This window comes from Polypterus senegalus, chromosome 1, assembly GCF_016835505.1.
Source record: "Polypterus senegalus isolate Bchr_013 chromosome 1, ASM1683550v1, whole genome shotgun sequence".
Classification (NCBI taxonomy): Eukaryota; Metazoa; Chordata; class Cladistia; order Polypteriformes; family Polypteridae; genus Polypterus; species Polypterus senegalus.
In genome coordinates, this window is record NC_053154.1 from 297,349,472 (window position 1) to 297,374,656 (window position 25,185).

Consider the following 25,185-nt stretch of genomic DNA (forward strand, 5'->3'; position numbering starts at 1 on the left):
TGCGAGGAGCCCTATCAGACTTGGCTGATGTTAAGAGTAGTGCCACTCAGGGGTCAGTGCTCCGGCTGCTGCTATTTTTTAATACAGTATATATAGAATGATTTGGATAGGAATATAAGTAACATGCTGGTTAAGCATGCAGATGATACCAAACAAGGACTTGAACAGCATACAAGCTTGGGCAGATTTGTGGCAGATGAAGTTTAATGTCAGTAAATGTAAAGTATTACACATAGGAAGTAAAAATATGAGGTTTGAATACACAATTGAAGTTCTGAAAATTGAAAGTACACCTTATAAAAGGGATCTAGGAGTCATAGTGGACTCATCACTATCGACTTCAAGACGGTGTTCTGAAGCTACCAAGAAGGCTAACAGAATGTTCAGTTATATGTCACGATGTGTAGAGTACAAGTCCAAGGAGGTTATGCTTAGGCACTGGTGAGGCCTCATCTGGAGAGTTGTTTGCATTTTTGGTCTGCAGACTACAAAAAAAAAACATCGATGTACTTGGAAAAGTCCAGCGATGAGCAACTAGATTGATTACAGGAGTGCAGGGAATGAGTTACGAGGAAAGGAGCGGAGCCTGTTAAGTTTAAGCAAATGAAGATTAAGAGGTGACATGACTGAAATGTTTAAAATTATAAAGGGAATTAGGACAGTGGATCGAGACAGTTACTTTAAAATGAGTTCATCAAGAACACGGGTAAACTACTCACAAACATTTTTATTTACACAAAGAACCTTAGTCACATGGTATAAGTTGGCAAGTAGTGTGGTAGACAGTAGGACTTCGGGGACCTTCAAAGCTAGACTTGATGTTGTTTTGGAAGAATTAGGCAGATAGGACTGGCTAGATTTGTAGGGCTAAATGGCCTCTTGTCATCCAGATTGTTCTAATGTTCTAATGCTGTCTCCACCTTTAGCCAAACCAGAGAAGTATTTTCTTCTTTTTGTATCTCTTGTGTGTGTTTCAGGCGAGTTGGGTTGTTGTTTGTTATACTATTTCTATATTTCTTGAGCTTCCTGCCCATGGAATGAATACAGTACTAAATAAATAAAGTACTATATATCTAGCCTAGGGGCGGCACGGTGGCGCAGTGGTAGCGCTGCTGCCTCGCAGTTAGGAGACCCGGGTTTGCTTCCCGGGTCCTTCCTGCATGGAGTTTGCATGTTCTCCCCGTGTCTGCGTGGGTTTCCTCCCACAGTCCAAAGACATGCCGGTTAGGTGGATTGGTGATTCTAAATTGGCCCTAGTGTGTGCTTGGTGTTTGTGTGTGTCCTGTGGTGGGTTGGCACCCTGCCCAGGATTGGTTCCTGCCTTGTGCCCTGTGTTGGCTGGGATTGGCTCCAGCAGACCTCCGTGACCCTGTGTTCGGATTCAGTGGGTTGGAAAATGGATGGATATCTATTTCACTTTCCTATTTTCAAAACTGATACAAACTGGGAACAAAATGTGATTGGCCAATGCCGTTCCAACCTGGACATTGTCACCATCACAGCATCAGCAATTGTAGTTACACGTGTATGGGTTTCCAGTTTTTTTTTATTTTCCTAGAAAATCCCCATCAGGCAGGCTGCAGACCTCTCCCATTCAAGCATCTAGTCCCATCTAACCTGCTGCCACTCCTCACACATCTTGCCCTGTCCTGCCTCAAAACGCTCTCTGCACTCTGCTACAATATTTGCTCAATGACGGGCGTTGAGTTGATATGTTTTGACATGTTTTTTTTTCATCGACGCCCCACAATTTTGATTTTCAGTTTTTCAGGTTACCATTTGGTGTATTGACTTAAAGACTACAAATCTATGAGTTGTTATGACAGGAATAACTTTTTGCAGAAACAGTTGAGATTATAAATACAGAGTGTATACTGTAGAGGACAATGCAGAGGATGTTTTTAGTTTAAGTTATAAAAATGATTTGGTTGAAAACGTAACTAAGTTGTTGGTTACATAAACAAAAAGTGTTACGTTAACAGAACTACCAGACACCTCGGAATTAGGAAAACCTAACTATAAATGGACTTATGAAAATGACACAATACAGTAGCTAGTTTAGAGCTGGACAATACACCTTATGTGAAAGACTTGAGAGTCCCGATACTAAGATTGTGTGTTTGTTTTTTGTACATTTTATAATTTTCCCCTGCCCTCATGTCTGTTCTGTATTTATGTTTATTTAATATTTGTAGTGGTGTCCTGACCTCTTTTCTTATTAGTTTGTAATTCGAGATAGCAGGTATAACCTGAAGAGCTTTATACTGTATATTCTACCTGCATGCTTCAGATCTGTGTTGTCTTTGAGAAATTCATCTTATGGCTTTTTTTGGTATTTTGACATTTTTAGTATTCTTGCCAGAAGTGTTTGTTCTTATTATGAAGAGCAACAGTATGGTGGATGCCAGCTGCTGTTTTTAAATGTGTTCAACAAGAAAATGGAGGTACAAATGGAAAATGTTTAAAGATTCATTTTATCCATCCATTTTCTAACCCGCTGAATCCGAATACAGGGTAACGGGGGTCTGCTGGAGCCAATCCCAGCCAACACAGGGCACAAGGCAGGAACCAATCCTGGGCAGGGTGCCAACCCACCGCAGGACACACACCAAGCACACACTAGGGCCAATTTTAGAATCGCCAATCCACCTAACCTGCATGTCTTTGGACTGTGGGAGGAAATCCATGCAGACACGGGGAGAACATGCAAACTCCACGCGGGGAGGACCCGGTGAAACGAACCCGGGTCTCCTAACTGCGAGGCAGCAGCGCTACCACTGTGCCACCGTGCCGCCCAGATTCATTTTACCCAAAACTTAGAGTTTTTACTTTACACAGTGAGCCGTTGATACATGGAATACATTTTACTAGTCAGTGTAGTTAGCAGAAGTATTTTGTGAACCTTTAAAACCTTCCCTGATGATATTTTGCAGATTTAAAAAATTGGGATTAATGATATATGGCCTTAGTTTACATTATAATGCCCTTGTATTTTTTTAAAATATTAATGTCACATGATTTTATAAAAAACAACAGTGTTTTGAACTGCATATTTGCTTTTGTTACAGTTCATAAATATAATCTTCAAGGAAAAAATCAGCTTTAACTTTTAAATTTGGTTTACAATACCATGTAAATCTGTTACACAGTAGAAACATTTTCACATCCGCATTCTTTTGAAATCCTTGTTACGCAACTCTTTGCAAATATTTTTTCAGCGCCGAGATGTCAGCTTTCTAGACCTTTCTTCCTAAAGCTGCCTGTGGGACTCCATTGGCTCTGAAACTCAAACCCAGACGGAGTATCTGCCCGTTCTCTGTTGCTTTTCATTTGTTCTCCCTTCATTCATGAGTTACATTAGCAGCTATTCACTGAGATTGTACTGTCACTCTCTGCAGCTATACTAACGAATCTCTGCCTTTTACCCTGCTTTCTTTGTTACCTTGGAATACACAGTTCTTTACAGAGTTTTTTACTATATATTTACTATGTAAAATTTGCCCAATATATTTTCAAACCTCCTCCTGGTATTCTCTCCACTCAGGACTGGTTTCTGTCTTGAACCCAACATTGCAGGGTTGGTTCTGGCCTGTCAACCTGAATTGGATTAAGTGGTTTTAAGAATGCTTTATATTATATATATTTTTGCATTCATACCATTATGAATTACTTATTATTAGAAAATTATCACTGATTTTTTTTTAATATGTAACATAACTGTCAGAAGGGGACTTTTTTTTCAATTTCCTGGGTTATCCTGTAACTGCTTATTGTGATGGCTGTCTACAGGATATCGGTATTTACTGAGGATTTCTGTATTTACCTGACTTGGAAATTAACATGTTTGACAATACTGGTTTCTAAACAGCAGATCTGCAGTCATTAATAGTTGGTAACAATACATTTTGTTAACTTGTTTTTTTATTATTTGTTAAACCCAGGAACTTTAGATGTGCCATTGTTTAATCTGATTGTCCAGAACTGATAATTGCAGGGACTGAAGGAGATTTAAGCTCTGGCCAGGCGAAGGCAAAGGAAGGGGACGGTCCACTCAGAAAGCTGCCAAGACACTCGGACAGAGCACAGGGGCTCGTAGGCAGACGAGGGTACCTGGCTGGCACGACATGAGGCACAAGGACGGCAACACTTACTTCCAGGGAGGAAGAGACAGCTGCACAAGGAGACACCAGTTGTGGGTCCAGCGAGAGAGGGAAGCCGCATGAAAGGACCGAGCAAAGCTGGAAGACGAGAAATAAGGTGTGCCTAGGTGACAGCAACACAAGGAGCCCAGAGTGGAAAAAAGGAACGACGAAGAGACGCTGACAGGGATTCCACAATTTTGACAAAACTTCTGTTGGAAAACGAGTGTCCGGTGAACAGAGTGCATCCATGGACAGTTGAACAATTAAGTGTTGGGGTAACACAGAGAACAAACTGGACTCTGCACCACTAAAGGTTTTATCCTCCAATTCTTGTTTTTAATGGACTTTTAGAGTGTGGACTGTGTGCTTTCCTTTCTAAAAAAGGAATTTTCTTCCTGATACTGTTAGATTTGGTTTATGTTCATTTATTTTTTTAATGTACTTATGATTGTCTGGTGTAATAGAAGTTACTGTTGCTTTTCCTGAAATTACTTTCATTGTGTGCTTACTCACCGCCCAATTTAAAGAAACCTGTGTGCTATTATTGGTAAATTTCAGGAGTTCCCAGTCTCTTAATAAAACTGGGTGGCGTAGTCGGATATTTTAACGGTCTCTAGGTTAGATTACCTGTAAGTGTGACCAGACACTTGTCACATAACTCTCCAAACCTATTTAATCCAATGCAGGATCGTCAAGGGCCAAAGTCTTTCCCAGCAGCATTGCACATGTTATTGTGAGTGTGTTTGATAGTGGGCCCTGTGATGGACTGCCTTCTTATCCAAGGCTGGCTCCTGCCATAAATCAAGTGCTGCTAGGACAGGTTCCAGTATCCCATGACCATGAATTGGATTAAGTAGGTTTGAGAATGTTATGACACCGACATAATCAAATAATAATAAGGATGGTACAGTGATTAGCACTGTTGTCTCACAGCCCCAAGTGCTTGGGTTATTTCCCATCCCACACAGTTCATGTAGAATACTCTGTGGTTGTGTCAGTTTTCTCTGGATACTCCAGCTTCCTTTCATATACCAAAGATACATAATTTAAGTTAACTGTAATCTCTGTGATTAGCTGATTGCTGTCCTGCCAAGTGTTGGTTCCTGCCTTTCAGATGTTGCCACTAGGATTGTCTTTACCTACAATGGTAACCTGAAATGAACATCACGGTTAAAAAAAAATGGATGGAACTAAATATAACATTCATAAACTCACTTAATCCAGTTAAGGGTTGTGAGAAGTCAGAGTCTATCCTGGCAGCACTGGACACAAAGCAGGAGCCAACCATAGACAGGGTGCCAGTCCATTGTAAATTCATTCATGCACTCTCATTCAGTTTCCAATATTAATTTCTAATCAACCTAACGTGCATATTTTTGGGGATGTGAAGAAAAGAAAAATAATTTGGGTAAAGAATTCAAATCCATGCGACTCAATCAGTGCCACACTACTGTTCACGGATGGACAAAGATTATTATAATAATACAGTAATGCAGTTTTATAATAATAATTTGGAACAGTTTTAAGCATTTATGCAATGTCATTGAGCAGCTCACATATGCTTTGTCATTCTTTACACAAACAACGCCCACTCCAGATTGATTGATAAAGACGAGTCAGTGGAAGGCATTTGTGTCGGCGTATGCGTTAAAAAGTGCAGAAGGCGTCGCCTTTAACACAAGGGGCGGGATGCCTGCATAAAAGAGCACTTGAGGTTGCCGTTGTCCTTCAGAGGCTCTTGACGACTTTTTTTTTTACGGTATGTATAGTCGCGTTAATGCTGTTTGGTTTTCGCTCCGAGTATGAGAAGTTTTGACTTGTTTTAAGATTTTTCGTTGTCATCTTTTGTAGGTGTGAAGGCTCTTTTACCTTTGCTCATTTTTTAAGGAAATGGCTCCATGCGAAAAGTGTATCCCCAAAGGTAATTCTTTTCATTTTAAGTTTTTAGTTGTAGACAGTGAACTGTGGTGTTAATTAATGGGCTAAGTTACCGTGTGTAAATACAAAATGTGTCGGTTTTACTCAGTTTTTTTTTTTTTCTGTGACTCCGATGGTACCTCTTTTCTGTAGCCAGAATGGGGGCGCTGTCTGCAGGTGTAGCGCGACGGCGGAAGAGAGCAAGTCCCGTGTCCGGAGCTCCGTCCGCGCGCTCACCTCTGACAGCACGGAGTCCCCGGTCGGTCCGCTAACGAGCAGCGCGCTGGTGCGGTGGGTGGTCCGCGTGGCCGTGGAAAATTGCAAGCGCCGGGACAAGATGTGATAGAAAGTGAATAGTCTGTGTAGCTGAGGCGGCGAATCATTATGAGTAAACTGGGGTACGGCTGTGTTTCGTTAGCTAATTGGACAAATTAACACGTTGAAAGTCGGAATGATAAGGAGTTAAACTTAACGGGAGAGGACCACCGAGTTGCAGGTGCTCCGGTTTGGCCGTTTATGTGTATTGTGCAAAGAGCACACCAGTTTTAACTTGTGGAAGACTTAATATGGCGTGTTATCCGGTATTGAATTGCTGTCCTCGCCTTAGCGTCGAGCCAGCAAACGGAGTCCGCTTGTTTACATTTCTGTCATTGATAGGAGTGCTTGCGGGTCACTCTCCTCTGCCGTTAGCTGACTGAACCGAGCCATCTCCCTTCCCCGATCTCCACCTTTTCCTCCGTTTCCACGCTATTGTATTGTCCCGCAAAAGCTGTGCAAACAAAGAAATGTCACGAAATGGTTATGAAACTCAGTAGCTGCTTCGACCTGATTGGCGGGCACGCCACTGTGGGTGGAGCCTGAGATAACGATCATGGCTTGCATAAATGCCCATACATCCACTGCTAGAATCTGCATTAAGTGTTTTGTGATCACATTTATATATAAAAACATATTTTACAAATTGTGGCATCTGTATAACAATGCAAATTTGAAAAAGCACTGTGCTAACAAGAAAAAAAATTCCCACCCGTTGTAACCCCCTCACCCCTTTACACCCACCCAGTGAGATCTATAATATTACTAAGTAGAGAGGACCAATCCTTATTGTCTGTGTTAGAAAGTAGTATTTTTGTATTAAAGGTCACTAGATGCTGTGAGAAAATAAGTAATCTTCTGTTCCTAATTTTATTTTTAGTATTAAAGAAGTTTAAACAACCCTCCACTTTGTCTTCTTGAGCATTTTTCCCAGTTTTACATCATGTGCTCAATCCAATCTCATACTGATTTGTATGTGAAGCTGTCTTTGTGTCATGTCATATTTTTTTCAATAGCATCTTTTGATTAAAAAAAATACTTTACAAAGTGCTTTACAATATGTCAAATAAAAAGCTGCAAGATAAAAAATGAAAATGGATAAGAATGAATAAATGACCAATCAAAAACTCTATACCAGGATAAATCAACACATGTCGAGTTTTGAAAGCCTGTTTCCAGTTCATGGATAGCTCTATAGGTATATAATGGTGTGTGCACAGGTGCGTCTACAATTCAGAAGCTCATTCGTGGCTTAGCACATTCCATTTTTATTCACAAGCATTTTCTACAGGTGGTTTATTTAATATTTTAGTTAAAATAGATTCTTGTACGTTTCTGATATGGTTTGCTGTTTTCAGTGTTGGTTGTCATAGATGGCTGGTAATTCATTTCTGCCATCACTACAAACTACATAGGATTAAAGGAGTCGGAGTCGGGGGGGGAAGCAAGTGAGGAAACAGAACAGCATTAATCCCATTAAAGGGAAGAAGTGCTAAAGATTGGTTGCAGCCAGGATCAGGGTGTACAATATCCTCGCTTGGATCAACTGTACCATATCCATCCATTTATCAATATCCCAGTGAGAAACCCAATTGATTGCTGCTGATAACTCCAGAAGGATCCGATTAATAAAGGAAGACTACCATCCAGAAAAAAAGAACTGGGAGATTTCCAGCAAGAAGCAAGGACCATATTAGCAGAGATTGTCTCCAATGCAAGAAGCCTCAGCTGGGTAAAAGATAAATGAATGAATTGACATAGCAGAGTTAAAGCACTGACAAGCCATGAAAAGTAATTATTGGCAAGGATTGTTTTCTAATTAAGCAACTGGGTTGGAACAAAAACCCGCAGCCCTCCAGAAATGACTTTGCCCACCCTGGTTCAGGCAGTCTCTAGAAGGCTATTCTAATAGTGTAGAGGAAAGTCAAGCAAAATGACCCCCTTATTGGCTAACTAAAGATTCCAATATGCAAGATTTTGAGGTCACTCGGATCCCTTCTTCAGGCCTTTTTAAATTGCATAATATTGCACACAGCGCATCCATAATCTGATCCCATAATAACACTGTCTTTCATGTAGACTAGTCAGATGGATGTTACTTGATAAATCACAAATACAGCCTAAATTAACTAGACTTTAGTTTTTCAATGCTTTGCTGTTGTCCATATTTTATTTTTTTTTTTTTCCCCTCAGACAAGCTTTGGATTCTGATGTTGTATTTTCGAAAACGTAATATTTCTGGGACTGTGCCTTGGTGTTCAGTTTTTCCAAGTAATTTCCCTGTTAAAATACACTGCTCATAAAAATTAAAGGAACACTTTAAAGAAACACATTAGATACATCAGATCTCAATATGAAGTTGGATATCTATACAAATAACGACAGGGCAATGCCTTAGGAACAAAAGGATGCCAAGTCTTTTAATGGAAATAAGTTTTCTGCCTACAGAGGGCTCAATTGTGTAGACACCCTAAAATCAGAGTGAAATGAAGATGTGGCAGGCTAGTCCATTTTTTCAAAAACTTAATTTCTGCTACTCAAAATGCTTTTCAGTATCTTGTGTGGCCCCCACGAGCTTGTATGCATGCTTGACAACGTCGGGGCATGCTCCTAATGAGACGACGGATGGTGTCTTGTGGCATTTCCTCCCAGATCTGTATGAGGGCATCCCTGAGCTGTTGTACAGTCTGAGGAGCAACCTGGTGGCGCCTAATGGACCGAAACATAATGTCCCACAGATGTTCTATTGGGTTTAAGTCAGGGGATCGTGAAGGCCATTCAATTGTTTCAATTCCTTCATCCTCCAGGTACTGCCTGCATACTCTTGCCACATGAGGCCGGGCATTGTCGTGCATTAGGAGGAAACCAGGACCTACTGCACCAGCGTAGGGTCTGACAATGGGTCCAAGGATTTCATCCTGATACCTAATGGCAGTCAAGGTGTCTTTGTCTAGCTTGTAGAAGTCTGTGCGTCCCTCCATGGATATGCCTCCCCAGACCATCACTGACCCACCACCAAACTGGTCATGCCGAATGATGTTACAGACAGCATAACATTCTCCATGGCTTCTGCAGACCCTTCAACGTCTGTCACATGTGCTCAGGGTGAACCTGCTCTCATCTGTGAAAACACAGGGTGCCATTGGTGGACCTGACAATTCTGGTATTCTATGGTAAATGCCGATCGAGCTCCACTGCGCTGGGTTGTGAGCACAGGGCCCACTAGAGGACGTTGGGCCCTCAGACCACCCTCAAGAAGTCTGTTTCTGATTGTTTGGTCAGAGACATTCACACCAGTGGCCTGCTGGAGGTCATTTTGTAGAGCTCTGGAAATGCTCATCCTGTTTGTCCTTGTCCAAAGGAGCAGATCCCAGTCCTGCTGATGGGTTAAGGACCTTCTATGGTCCTCTCCAGCTCTCCTAGAGTAACTGTCTCCTGGAATCTCCTCCATGCCCTTGAGACTGTGCAGGGAGACACAGCAAACCTTCTGGCAATGACACGTATTGATGTGCCATCCTGGAGAAGTTGGACTACCTGTGCAACCTCTGTAGGGTCCAGGTATCGCCTCATGCTACCAGTAGTGACACTGACTGTAGCCAAATGCAAAACTAGTGAAGAAACAGTCAGAAAAGATGAGGAGGGAAAAATGTCAGTGGCCTCCACCTGTTAAACCATTCCTGTTTTGGGGGTCATCTCATTGTTGCCCCTCTATTACACCTGTTGTTAATTTCATTAACACCACAGCAGCTGAAACTGATTAACAACCCCCTCTGCTACTTTACTGACCAGATTAATATCCCATATGTTTCATTGACTTTATGCTATACTCTGATTAAAAAGTGTTCCTTTAATTCTTTTGAGCAGTATATATTGACCATATAAAGGCTGCTTGATTATTTGCTAAATGTGTTGCATGGACCTGTAATACATTCTAGCGGTTGGTCATTTCTTAAAATTCCTGAATAGCATTATCAATTCACAGTACCCAGAAAGCTTGGGTGCTTTTTTTTTTTTTTGGCTTACTTCATGGATGAAGTCTCACCTTGTTGGATGTCACTGTTTCTATTGAGCTTGGAAATAGTTGTCTTTACAAAACATCACATTCTCAGACCCTCCTAATTCAGCAAAGGACCATGGAAGGTCTGTTAATGTGGTCTAAAAGACAGTAAGCTTCTGATTTCAGAAAACTGTCTGCAGCTGAAAAATATCTTAAGACCCCTGTTAAACATATAAAGGAGTGTCGCATGTGCAGAACTCGCATTACGTGTGTTTAAAAATAAACCAAACCTGCTGCAAGGAAGAACCTTTTTGTAAAATCAGATTAGACATTGACCTTTGGGGGGGAAACAATTGTATGAGTGCTTTGTTGTTCATTTTCAGCAGTAGTGTTGGAGTTATTGAGAGGTTGAAAGTACTGGCAGCTATATTCATGAAAATAATGAATTGCAAAACATCCAAACCAGTAAATGTGCGTAACATCACAAGCACGGCATCTGACTGTGTGTCTAAATGAATAACTAAAGTAAGTTAAAATTACTGTCTTATTGGAAATGCAAACATGCCTTTCCAAAATATAGCCACAATGTTAAACATGATATGCATGGGCCATAAATGTTTATGTAAACTCTGTTTGCTGTTCTGCCATAAAGTGATGCGATAGTCAAAATGACAACCATATCACAGCAGACAGAAGAACTCCTCAAACGTATGGAGCCAAGTAGCTGCTGCTGTCGACGTATATCTGTATTGAAGAAGACACAAAGTACAAATGAATCGTTAAGCTTCCATTACATAGGACTACTGCGTTCCTGCGTTTTTTATTTATCCTCGGCATGGAATTTTTTTTTTTTTTTTTGCTTTCTACCTGAAACCCCAGCCATTCAAAGTTCATGGACTAGAGACTATATGCCTGTGGGCATAGCCTTTGCAGCGGTGGAATTTGCCGTTCTTCACTGCAAACTTTTTTACAAGTTGTTCCCAGACATGTATTCTCATTTGAGAATCACATCTGACCAGACTAGACTAGTAAAGTAAATACATTCAATTATATTTTGTAACCAAATTATTGATCCTGTTTGGGATTTGAGAGATTTGATCCGGTTTAAGGGCTGCTAATGGCCCAATTAAGTAAACTACCAAAGAATGCAGAAATTGTACTACAGTGCCTTGAATTTCATAAATACCTCCGAGTTTATCTGTTGCTTTTCAATAGTTTTACTGTCCATTCACACAAGTGTGTGTCATCAGCAAAAAGCTGAAATTGCTATGTTGTGAAGAAGGGGGCATCAGTATTCAAAAATGTAAATGTACTTGCTGTCTTTCTTTTACAGAATCTGCACCCCCAGGTAGGGTTGCTGAAGGACTGGTTAGACTGTATAGCATGAGGTTCTGTCCGTATGCCCAGAGAGCCAGGCTGATCCTTGTAGCAAAAGGCATCAAGTAAGTCTCTCTGCACAGACTAAATGGAGATTTGTTGATGTACATAACAGCCCAATCCGTGTGTGTTTTTTCCTTAATAATGAAATAAGAAACGGAAATTCTATTGTCATGTTTTGATGCATCACCTGATTTTCATTCTTAGGCATGAGACCATCAATATTAATCTGAAGAATAAGCCTGACTGGTTCTTTGAAAAAAGTCCATTTGGTTCAGTCCCAGTAATAGAATGTCCCAATGGAAAGGTGATCTACGAGTCTGCAATCATCTGCGAGTATCTGGATGAAGCATTTCCAGAAAAAACGTTGATGCCATCTGATCCATATGAGAAAGCCAAGCAAAAGATGCTTCTTGAACACTACTCTAAGGTAAGAGAAATGCATGTGATGTGAAAATAAAATACTAAATGATAACCTGTAAAGAACCTATTGAGAAAAACGGGTGTTTTTTTGGCAGTCAAATAAGTGTAGTTGTCTGATAGATGGCAGTCTTGTTTCTAGATAGATTAATAAATAGGCTTAGTAGTAGTATTTAAGTGTGTGTTGTGTTTTTTTTGGTTCCCCCCAATAATAACTTTTGCTTGGCTTATTGTGGTGAGGGTTTTTGTGGCGACATACCAACCAAGATGGGCAGCATAGCGCACCAGCTTCTTCCAGTCACTCCCAGGCCAGAGGAATGATCTAATCCCTTGAGTCTGATGTAGGCCTGCTTCTAGGTCTTCTCCTAGTTGTCTCTGTCCCATACAGTGGCCAAACAAAGCTCAAACCACATGAACTAGCTTCTAAAGAGGCAGTAATTTGACGAAGGTCCTGATCTCTTCACTCGGCAGCTCTGCACCTGAAGTTCATTTCAGCTTCTTTTTCTTCATAACTATCTATAAAATCAGTCGAAAGCACTGCATTTCAGTTCTTTGAAAGAATATTTGATATTCTTTCCTTATTGCAGTAGAAAGTGAGTGAAAAAAGCCTCTGAAGATTTAAAGTTAAGCATTTGTGAAATTACACTCTTACAACCAGTAACCACCAATGTATGATTCTGTTTGTCTAAATGTAATTAAAAGTTGTGATTGTTCAGAATATTTTCCTTTGCCGTTTGGAAAAAATCTAGTATGGAGTGAGGTTCGTTGATGAAAATAAAATTTAAAGCCTTCTGCTCAGCTAACCTTAATGTTCTTGACGACAAACATTTAGTAATTGTTGTTTAAAATACTATATACTTATTAAAACAAGATTTCTAGGAAAATATTACCTGCTTCAAGTCATGTTAGCGGTAAGTAAAACTCCATTTTGTACTACCGGTCAAAAGTTTTAGAACACCTCGGTTCTGGGTCTTCCAGATCTTTCTATCAAGAGTTTCTTCCAGTTTCCAATTGCCTTTTGGATTGTGTAGGACACCACTGTACTCGCTGACACTTTTTGATTATTTAATTTTTTTTTTCTTTTTTCTTTTTCAGTTTCTCTAAATGAACGGCCTACAGTTCTAAGAGTAATAATGCTCTGTCTCATTAATTTAATCGCCATTATCACTGTGTAGTAACGGTCTGTTCCAGCTCCGCTTTAAGACAGAGAGGATTTTTAAGTAATCAACAGAAGTTGTGGCACCCGTGAAAATTGTTTTGTTTATCTTGCAAGGCTTTTTATTTACTTTATTTTCTGCAGAACATCTGTAGTAAACAGATCTGCTAACCTCTTAGGTCTTTGTGAATTTCACAAATGAAACAATTACATGTACTTAATCAAAATGACCTGTGGTCCTGTCATTGAGGTGCTCCACTTAATACTGTCTGTGTATTTTACAGAACTGCAATATTATGTACACTTTAGGCTGCAGAGGTGGTGTTTTGGTTTCATTCAGATTAATAAAGGTCACTTTAATTATACTAGGGAGTTCACTCTCTGCTCGCTTCATTTGCCAACCTCCCCGCCTGAGCTACACGCCAGCAACTTTGCGTCTCCGCCACACGCATATGTGGATTTCACTTTCACCAAACTACAAAATTTTTAATTTTCGCGGATACGCCTCTTAATTGGGAAGAAACGCTACTTGTCCCTGATGGCAACACGAATTAGACGATCTAAAAGTCTCCGACTTAGTTTAAATCTGAACGATATATTCAATCTTTTTTTTTGCTGTTCCGTTTTGTTTACGCTAATGCAATCTTTACTAATATTTTTTTGAGACTTTTGAATCGTACTTCCATTATCTCTAATCTGCTCTGCATGTGTACCGAGCCAACATTTTTGAATTCTTGACAACGTTCTACTTTGTCATCTACTCTTTGTCTTATTTCCAGCCCCGGGCGTGGTTAAATCTCTTGGCACAAAGTCTCATCTTGCGGGACATGAAAGTATCTCTCTGAGAAAATCACGTCTCCTTCCAAGATATATATTTTTTTTTTTTTAATTTAATAGAGAGAAATCTGCCCTTAAGCAGCACGCTTCCTGTCAAATTTGTGCACCCTGCTTTTTCTATCAGTACTGCCAAGCTGCAGCAGAACTCTGGCCACCTGCATATGAAAAAGAGAAGCTTGCCGATTGACAATAAACAAACTTATTAATGTGTACCTGAAGATGAATGGTATCAAGTCTCTAAAACTCAACTATTCAGTTCTTGGATGTGTTGTGCAAATAGTTAAGACGACAGTGAAAATCCCCCACACTGTTCTATAATAACTCAAGAGATTTTTAAATCCTGTGTTTAGCATTCAATACTAAGAGTAATTTGTTTTAATAGGTTATGCCTACTTAATAATAATTCTTTGCATTTATATAGCGGTTTTCTCGCTACTCAAAGCGCTCATCAATTGCAGGTTAAGGGTCTTACGCAGGGGCCCAACAGAACAGAGTCCCTATTGGCATTTTACAGGATTCGAACCGGCAACCGTCCAATTTGTTATACATTAGCTTCAAGGATGACTTCCTGGGTTTTGTATTGATGCATTTATGAATAGCATGCTGGGAAATGTATAACTGCTATGGTTCTCCCAAGGACAGGGTTAATTACTACTACCTCTAAAATGGTTTGGGCACAAAACCATTGTGAAGAGACTGGTCAGACACAGGTTTGAGATTAGGTGCACTGCCTCGGTAACCCCATTTATATTTTATTAATAGTAAAAGTAGGTACAAAAGCAAAAGGCCAACATCTGCTGGTAACAATAAGCACTAATACTCGGAATGACTGGAGAGGATTCCATCTGAATCGCTTTCACCCGAGGGTCAAATAAGTGTGAAGCTGGCGTCTGTTGGAGTGGGTATCTATCTGGGGTGTATTTTGGGAGGACTGCAGCGGCATGGTTGGGCATCTGGCAGCATATTTTAAAGACCAGGTTGTGAGCTACAACACTCTCGCCTCTCTTTGCAGAGTGGTCCTGCTTTCTTGGAGGTGCCCCTATGCGCATGTGTAGTGAAAATGACGACTTTGTTAAATTGGGTTCATATTTAGAAATCTCATTTAAGAGTTGCAATATAGTGCAGTGGTTGATGTTGCTGTAGGAGGCTAGGTGTGAATTCTGCCGCTCTCCTTGTGGTTTGATTTTATTTATTTTGATGGTTTTTCTCCCACATCCCAAAGATTTGTGTAATGGATTAAGTGGTGCCTCAAATCTTGATTGCTGTTAGTGAAGATGCCATGCAATTACAAAGAGTCAGGAAATTTTAATGGAAGGACATTTTACAGTACCAATTTAATTCGGATCAATAAAAAATAGTCAAGTTATAAAGCTAGTATAATTAACTACTAATAAAGAAAAATAAAGGGTGAAATAAATGGTTGTAAATAGTGTTGGTCAGTGAAATTCTCCAAAGCAATTTTCACCACCTATAGGCTGTATTAGTTGGTGGCCTTGTTCACCGAATAGTTTCTTGGTAATTCTCCCGTTGCCGCCTTAGGAGAACCGTTTTTACATTTTTTTTTTGCCCCAGTGCCCCATGATACTTTGAGACCAGCATGACATCCCAGAACTGTAGCAGCTAAGGTTCATGCAGGTGTACTGTAAGACCATTACAGAGCTGCTTCAAGCATGCGTGATGTCACCACCCAATCAATACTCCATCAGTCCACTCTGTATGGTGTGTGATTTATTTTTTTAAAAAGTGCAGTATTTAAATTTGAGAAGTACATTAACTGACCATGATGAGAATATTATTCCACTGGACCTGTAACAGTGATCCCTTTTGCTCTGGCGAATTTGCTTGCATAATTTGCCATGTGGCCAACTACCATCTCAAAACAAGCCTTAAAAGGAGAGAGAAAGAAGGCAACTGCAACACTTAAAATAAAAAAAATGGAAAAAGTATTACTGTATAAAAGGTGTTTTCAATCTTCTACATAAAATAGAAAAGCGCAAAGCATCTGCAATGAGATTGGAAACAAAAAAGACATCCAAGTGACACCCAGTACTGGGCCTTCAAACACTGGAATGATTTATTTTTTGCCCACTTGTTGTATTTGGGGTCCCTTTTTAAAGGCCATGTGTCATTTTAATTCACTGAGAACCTAGTTCATTTGTGCCTTCCCCCATTTAATTCCGTGCATCTTTGTGGAGTTAGGCCAAAGTTCACCAACATTTCCATACATTTGCGAAACAAATTCTGCTGTGTTGGCTCCTCACTAGCTGTAAACTATTAGTAAAGGTTTCATCTACGTCCTGCTTCTTTTTGGTCTTCCTAATGGTTCTCTTCAATTACTAAGAAAGCAGATGTTTTTTACAGGTGTCCAGCTACCTATCGCATCCTCACACGTGGGCAGGCTTGGTTAATTGTCAAATCAGTTTGCCCTGGCGGTGTTGGGCAGAGGGCTTTGAGAGCATCCTGTGAAGCCTCCATCTTTTCCTCTTCTGCCTTATCCAGTGCCCGAGGAGCAGGCTTTAGGTGTCCTTTACCCCAATTGGCAAAAATGTGGTTTTAGTAAGAGGATATATGAAATATGTGCTGTTAAAATCCTGCCAGTGGGCTTGCATCCTGTAATAATTATAAATTTATGTGTTTTTTTTTTATTAGACCGTCCCATATTTCTATTCGATTGCAGCAGCTTTACGCAATAAAGAGGATGCATCTAAGCAGGAAGAGGAGTTCAAGAAGAAGCTTACCTATTTGGATGGGGTATGATTTTATTATCCACAGTATTTTTAAATATCTGTTGTAAGTAGAGAGTCCATAATTCCTTCAGTTAATGTTTTTACTCTTCTTTTCGTGAACGTGTACCTGTTCTTACCTAACTATGTGAAAGCTTCTGAAGTAATTCGGAGTCTCTTTCAGACATCCTACAGATACAGTGAACAGTATTTTTTGAGAGACACAGGAGTCATTGTTTAGAGTGACCACTGCAGTCTCTGTGACCTCGTACAACTTGTGCAGCCCATAGCTAAAGCTTTACATAACACTCTTGGCATTTGCTCCCTGGATACTAGGCAGCTGTAAACGGAGCAGAGGCCCGACAGCTGCTTTCTATTAAATGCAGGAGTAAACGCTGGCCCGTGATGCCATTTCCTGCTTGAGCCTAAGGCAGGATACCAGTCTGCCTGGCTGTTTATCAGTCTGAGTGGACAGGGAGGACTTTGATTTCTACATGGTCATTTTTGAAAACGATCTATATTCCAGGCACATTTCGACGCGGAAAGTCTTTTCTCTTCATTTATTTGTGACAAAAACAAATTGCCAGCTTGTGAACTTGAAAGATTGAACAGACGGTCTCGATTAAACCCCAAAACAATGTTTGGTTGGAAGTTATTTTCCTTTGCATGTTACAGGCAATATGTAATGCAAAGCCTTAGTCGATGTAATCGATGTAAAATTAAGGCAGAGCCTATGGCCTCCCATTTCTGATCTAGAAAATGATACAATAGAAAGCAAAACATCAGGGGAATATAAAAAAGCATTAGTAGGAGAAACGCCCTGCTACAGTGACTCATAGGAAGAATTAGGGATGCTGGGCTTGAAAATCTAAATGCTTTTAAAAGTAAAGTGCAAAATTATATTTTGCCATTTTCACAAGAGCAGGTTGGGAATGTTCTGATACTTAGAACCATAAATGCTAATGCATTGGCACATTTTAATTAAGGACACTTTTTTGTATAGAATATAATATATAGCCTCTTTGAGGTTCTGCTGCTCGCGTGTGGGGATGCGGATGTACAATTTTAAATTTTCATGTGAAGTGTAACATTTGCATCCATACAACGTATAACTGCCCGTAATTTGAATTTCATTTCTTTCTCTCTATTAAATAAAACGACTTTTTCGAATGTTTGGCTTGGAGATTTAATTGTCTTTGAAAAAGCTATTCTAACGGGAAACTGTTAACATGTTAATACAAATGGCATATCAAGATCTCCTTTGTTGTCTAATGTTATCTGTGGAAGATTTAATACATTACCTTTCTTGGATACATCCTTCTTTCTACAGTAATTTTGTGTGGTGGAAGACTGGATGGTGTTAACGGTTGTAGATATTCTTCATGATATTGTAAGTTCATATTTTCATGTTCCGCATAATCACCACCGACTGTTTCAGCAAAGTCTATTGATACACATTTAACAAATTTGCCATGTAACCAATCAACATTTTTGGCGTTAATTCATTTGCATTTGTTTCTCGGTGCAAGTACTAATGTACTAATTTTTTTTTCTGTTAATAATAACCCTTCGTGATGAAATATTTCAGTAAGATTTGGACATAATAAGCCTTTAATTGGGAACTTAATGTGAGGAAAATGTTAAAATGAGCTGAGAGTGCAGGAACTGTGTGACAAAAACATTCACACGAATGAGAGGTAAGAGGACCGTGGTCTTGTTTGAAAATGGTGGCTAGGAGGGCATGACTTGTAAAAATATCGTGTTGATCTTCTTGTTTCTTGGGAACTTTTGGGGGATAGTTTTGGGAGAAACTTTTCCAAAAAGTTTAGTCTACTAAAAAGTCTCATTGGGTCCAAATTATGTGTATGTGTATGTGTATGTGTTGTGACAGATGGCCGGGGTCCATGCCTGGCCGGGGTGCCCCTTCACCACATCTGTCAGGGGGACAAGGTTGGGAAACCCAGTATCTTCCCCCTGGATGCTAGATGGCAGCATCCCTGGGTTGCAGCGGTGCCTCGGACTCCCCCAGGGCTTCATGGGGGTTGGAGTTCTGTGTAGCTCTGTGGGATTCCGCAGGCGCTGCCAGGGAGTGCTGCAACAGGAGCGGCTGGCCCTTTTTGGGCACTGGCTTCACCTCACCCGGAAGTGCAGCCAGATGTCTATAATCAACCACCTGGAGTACTTCCGGGTGCCTGATAAAAGTGAACCAGCAACCACCACCCAGTGGCCAGAGTCGGGTGGAGATGGACAAAGCTTGAGGAGGAGTGGTGGTGGAGGAAGACGGGGGAGAGAGAGAGTGCTTAGTGTACTGTACTTTATTTGGGACTGTGTTGTGGCTGGAGGGATTACGGGGAAGACGAGCCCTCCAGCTGAAGAAAAATAAAGACTTTTCATTTTATATGTGCCTGCCGGGTCAGGTGCTATATAGCGCCTTTATTACTATGTATGTATGATATGTATCACAGATCGCATTCAAAGTGATACTTGATGCAAACTGAATTGTATGTTGAAATGGCATATGAGGGTAAATCAAAGTAAAGGCAATTGGAAAATTACACAGTAACAGCAACAAGTAGAAGCTGATATAATAAAGCCACACATTTGCAATGGCTTATGGGTAGTTCAAACACACACACACACCGCTCTGCTGTTAGTCTAGTTGAAGCTAAGATGCAGGATCACATGCCGTAGTGAGATTTCTTTGGGCAGTGGCAGTGAAACCTTCTGAAATTCACATTACGTTAAAGGACATTTGATGGTTCACTTCCGTACTAAGCCAAACATTTAATGAATGGGTAGAAAGGTTTAAAGCAGGAAGAACGGGTGTAATCCACAAAGCTCAATGCAGTTGTCCAACATCACACACAAGCCCACATCAACATGGTGAATGCCTTCATCAGAGTAAACCGATGAGTTCTGTTGTTGCTTCACATTTGGCTGTCGGCTGTGGATCTGCACATGCCATTATGCATGGTGACTTGGGGGTACCAGAACGTTTTGCACAAGATGGGTACTCTTAACAGCTTACTGATCTGCATGAGCCAACATCCTTGGGTGAATTTCAGCAGGTTTCACATACTTCACCAAAAGAAATCTCACAATGGCTTGCTGCTCAACAATGGTGCGATCCCACCGCGGAGTGTCCATGCTCATTTGACAATAGCTTCAACAATGCTGCACTGTGCATGTTCAAACAACCCATAAGCCATCATGAATATATTACATCTGCTCGTATCCATTAAGGTTTCCATATAATTTTCAAATGGCCTTTACTTTTTGATTTTTTACCGTCTTATCTGGCAAACTGTAGGAAGTTGACAGTTCACTGAACTGATTCAGTAAAGAGCAGAGCTTTGAATCGCTGATCAAGTGACATACTCTCACTGTTCAGTAATGGGCAGGTTGGTGGGAGAACACCTTTAAACCTTTAAATGTAGTTGGTGTAAGTTAGTGTTTTTAGCACAAGAGAAAACGTCTGCCATGAGGGGGTCTTTCTGAAACGATTAGCAGGGTGCTGCCATCTCTCTTGGGCTGGGAGCTCATCAGTATCTGTCATGTTATTGTTAACTGCTGAACGGCTTCTTTAAGAGAAGTGTTTTGAAGGTCTGGTGAATGTGTTTTATTTCAAAGCGTGTATAGCACATTACATCTGTAAATTGGTTTATACTGTACCAGACATTCTCGTAAAGTTTTCAGCCAGCGCTGATCGAGTATATTTACACTCGGTAGCATTACTGCATAAACAAAATGGCCAGTTTGTGTTTTATATACAAAATCAAACGTTTGCCTCAAACAAGAACACCTTCTATTAATGTGAAATTGTATTTCAGATTCTTGAAAAGCAGAAGACCCAGTTCTTTGGAGGAGATTCTGTCTCAATGATTGATTACATGATCTGGCCGTGGTTTGAACGAATTCAAGGATTCCAGCTTCAGCAGTACGTAATGTATATTGAAATTTCTAATCTGAGAAGCTGTTACGTTGTTTGAGTTTACCCTGATCCTAGTTGGATCGGACATGTGCGCACGTTAGATATACAGGGTTTAGGAAAAGTGTTCACAGCCTTGGAGGTTTTTAACATCTTATTGTTGGACAACATTTAGTCACAGTGAATTTTAATTTGGCTTTTTGATGCTGATCAACAGAAGACTCCTTAACGTCAAAGTGAAAACCGATCTCTGCAAAGTGATCTAAATTACAAATATGAAATGCATAATAACAGAGTTCAGTTGTGAAGTATTTGCCCCTGGCATACCATGCACATAAATCCTCGCTGGTCCAGCTGATTGGTTTCAGTCGCCCCCTAATGAATTCAGTGTAGATCGCCAGCCTGGGGGTTTCAATCGACTGTCCTATAAATGCAACAAAGTGTTGTGAGTCAGTATGGTGGCCTAACCTACACAATCAAGACAAAGGAACACTCCAGGCAAGTCAGTGAAAAGCACATGTCTGGGGGTGGAGGCCACAAAATATCCACGTCATTGAGTATCCCTTGGAGTCCAGCTAAATCAGTCATGAAGAAGTGGAAAGAGTGTGGCACAGTTATAAATCGGTCCAGATCAGGCCATCCACATAAACTGAATGATCACGCAAGCAGATGTCAAGTGAGGGGCGCCACCAAGAGACCTCTGAGAAGTTTATGAAGTGACAAGGTACAGTGGCCGAGACTGGAGAGACTAAGCAGTCCAATGCAGTTGCTCAGGTATTCACCAGTCACAGCTTTATGGGGGAAGAGTGGAAAAGTGAAGAAATGCACAATGACATCTTGGCAAAGGTTTGTCAGAAGGCACATGGGAGACTCTGAAGCCAGCTGGAAGAAGATTCTGTGGAGTGATGAAATCAAAATGGAGCTTTTTGGCCATCAGACTAAACGCCATGTTTGAGCACTGCACGTTATCAAAAACGAACCGTGCTTTGCTGCAGCAGACCCTGGAAGGCTTAAGAGGGTAACCTTGGTGGAAAAACAACTCCTCCATGGCCCAGGGTTCTTGCAGAATGCATCCTGTTTTTCTCTAACACAACGACCCTAAACCTAAAGCCAAAGCTACACAGGAATGACTTTTAAAAAATAAATAAAAAACAAAAAACACGAATATCCTGGAGTAGCCGAGTCAGAGTCCGGATCTGAAACCAGCTGAGAATTTTAGGACCGACTTTGCAGAGGCTGCGCTCTCCGTCGCAGACACACCTGACCGAGCTGGAGCAGTTTAGCAATGAACAGCGGAGGAAAAGATGGCAGGGTGCAGATGTGCAAAGCTGAGACCTGCGCACAGAGACTCGAGGCTGTCATGGCTGCCAAGGGTTCCGTGATCAGTTATTTTGTGTGTTTTTAGATTTCTGATTAATTTTGACCGCCTGCAGAGTGTTTTTTTCCATTGATCAGTTTCAAAAAAGCCAATTGAAATCCTGTGTTGTTCAATGTTGTAGAATAATAAAATGTAAAAGCTTCTGGTAGGGTAAATATTTACGGCAGCTATATATGCAGCGAACACCAAAATATTGTATTCCATATTATCCTTGGGGCGGCACGGTGGCGCAGTGGGTAGCGCTGCTGCCTCGCCGTAAGGAGACCTGGGTTCACTTCCTGGGTCCTCCCTGCGTGGAGTTTGCATGTTTTCTGAGTGGGTTTCCTCCTACAGTCCAAAGACATGCAGGTTGGGTGTATTGGCGATTCTAAATTGTGTGTGTGTGTGTGTGTGTGTGCCCTGCAGTGGGCTTCTGCCCTGCCTGGGGTTTGTTTCCTGCCTTGTGCCCTGTGTTGGCTTGGATTGGCACCATCAGACACCCCCCCCCCCTTGACCCTGTAGTTAGGATGTAGCAGGTAGGATAATGGATGGATGGATATTATCCTTAATGGGGAAAAGGAGGCTGTAATTTGAATGGAGTCTGTTGTTGGGGTCAGGAATTTCAATAGCAGTGCAGTTCGGTTTACATTTTTGCAATATAAAATGGCGACTGTACAGCTAATGCCAGTGCGCTCTCTCTCTGCTCCATCTCTGTAGCTGTTTACAACACACGTCAAACCTCAGCAGCTGGGTGAGCCGCATGAAGGAAGACGCTGCTGTAAAGGCAACTATGACCTGTCCTGACACCTTCAAGACCTTTTATAATCTCTACACACAAGGAAGCCTGGAGGCCTGTGATTATGGGCTCTAAGACAAATGGTTTACATTCTTCTGAAAAGAAAAAAAAAAAATTGGAATTTTTTTTAACCCAACAATTCACTTGTAACATGAAAGTTCTTTACGATCGTTCAGTTTCATAAATGTAATATAAACAGTAAAGAGGTTATTTTGGGATTATTATTTTTTTTTTTAAATTGAGGTATTGTAATGCTCAAAACGTTCCATGAAACTTCAATACAATGAGCCTTAATTCAATCTTTAACCCTTCAGCCATTTACGTATTTGACCATCGTGTGTTTTTAAGTACTGCTTTACCCGTTTACCGCTTTTTTTGAAGATCTGCTACGTGGTCTTGGCTCCTTTGCCACAGGTAGGCCAGGGGAAGGTCTTTCCAGTACTGCATTCACACATCCCCCTGGGTCAAAACTAGACTTGCAGTGAGCAGGAGAAGCTTCGAGTGGGACTGATTTAAACGTTGACTTATTTTTCATACCTAGTCCAGGCTTACAGGGCCCTGTTACAGTCACTACTTTAATTCTCCCAATTTTAAGGAGAGACACCGTATCCCTTTCACACTGTATAACTATGCGTGGTTTGAGTAGTAATTCACATACTCTTATTGGCTTTTCATTTTAAACACTGAAAACTCGCAGAACAATTGGGCCAAACTTTTTATGCAAAATATGCAGTAATAAAAAAAAATTGAATTTGAGTAAATAATTTAACTGCACTGGAAAAGTCCAGTCCTTTGTGTGGCAGCTCACTACTATCAGGCCTGATGTGAGAAACCGATGGTCTGTGAATTAGACTAGTGAGATTGAACATGAAAATGTCATTTAAAATATGCTGCTTGTCCTTAAGACTAATATCAGCATTCCCTTCTTATTATTGGAAACCTCTTACTAGCATTTAGTTCTGCCATGGATGATTAGTTTAATGAAGTGTTTTGGTAGGGGGACCCCGACCCCTAAACTGTGTGGCTGCTGCTTTATTCCCTTCCTGACTTAAACTGCTAATACTGTCATTGAATCTTTTCTTTGAATAAAATGAACAGTAAATTGTCTCTCTGCAAGTGTCCACCTGCTTAAATTTCTAACATAAACTTTGGCAGAGGAGAGGAGACCATTCAGTCCATCAAGCCCGTTTGTTTAACCGATAGCTAAGCTGTTCCCAATGGCTCATCCAGATACTGTATTTCCAAGAAGTTGTCCACTCCATGAATCGGGACTTTATCCCAGTTTCCCCACACGCTTTGTGTAAAGACGTTTTTATTGGTTTATGTCCTAAGTGCACTTCACCTTAACTTCCACTGGTGTCCTCGAGTATGTGATTCACCATTTAATTGCTTTTGAGCAGGAGTCGCCAACTCCAGTCCTGGAGGATCAAAGTGGCTGCAAGTTTTCATTCTAACCCTTTTCTTAATGAGTGACCTGCTTTTTGCTAATTTAACTTCTTTTGTAATAAACTTATTTGACTTGCTCTTAAAGACTCAGATCCCTTAAAATTTTTTTTTTCCTTAATTACCAGCCAAAGAATAATGAGATCCAAAACTGGTGTCCCTCATACAATATCTGAAACTAAAGAAAGGTGAAGGTCTCGAATGTCGATCCACTCAGGTCCCCAAAACATTTGAACAGAGAAAATCAACAACTTCATAAATGTCTGCTATTGCACCACGAGAGCAGCAACAAGCCATGGAATTAAAGAATGGGATTAATTAACAACAAGACTCTGTGCCGAATTAATCAACTGGGGTTTCACACCCTGACTTAGTTGGTCTTCTGTTGGATGCCATTTAAACACAACACAACAGTCATTCACCCATTCATACGCTGGTGATGATAAGCTACTATGTAGCCATGGCTGCCCTGGGGCACACTGACAGAAGTGAGGCTGCCGAACACTGGCGCCACCAATCCTTCCAACCACCACCACCAGCAGGCAAGGTAGGTTAAGTGTCTTGCCCAAGGACACAACAGCTGCATTCTCATGCCGGGAGCCAGGATCGAACCTGCGACCCTCCGATTGCAGAACCACCCGCTCTACCGACTGAGCTACTGCTGCCCTTCAGGCCATTTAAGGCAAGAAATGAAGCAATTTAGAGAAACAAAGAAGAAATTAGGGGAACAAATCTTAAAAAAACAAGTCAATTGAAAGTTAATTAGCAGCCCAAACA

At 40.8% G+C, this 25,185-nt stretch overlaps 1 protein-coding gene across 1 annotated transcript; it reads left to right on the forward strand.

The window, feature by feature from the left end:
• The first annotated feature begins 5,789 nt into the window (after positions 1 to 5,789).
• On the forward strand, positions 5,790 to 24,076 carry gsto2 (glutathione S-transferase omega 2). The gene is made up of 7 exons (XM_039734501.1): positions 5,790 to 5,901; positions 5,994 to 6,063; positions 11,705 to 11,813; positions 11,956 to 12,178; positions 16,811 to 16,912; positions 20,715 to 20,821; positions 22,887 to 24,076. The coding sequence occupies exons 2-7, from the start codon at positions 6,033 to 6,035 to the stop codon at positions 23,038 to 23,040; spliced, it is 726 nt and encodes a 241-aa protein (XP_039590435.1). The 5' UTR covers positions 5,790 to 5,901; positions 5,994 to 6,032; the 3' UTR covers positions 23,041 to 24,076.
• The last annotated feature ends 1,109 nt before the right edge of the window (positions 24,077 to 25,185 follow it).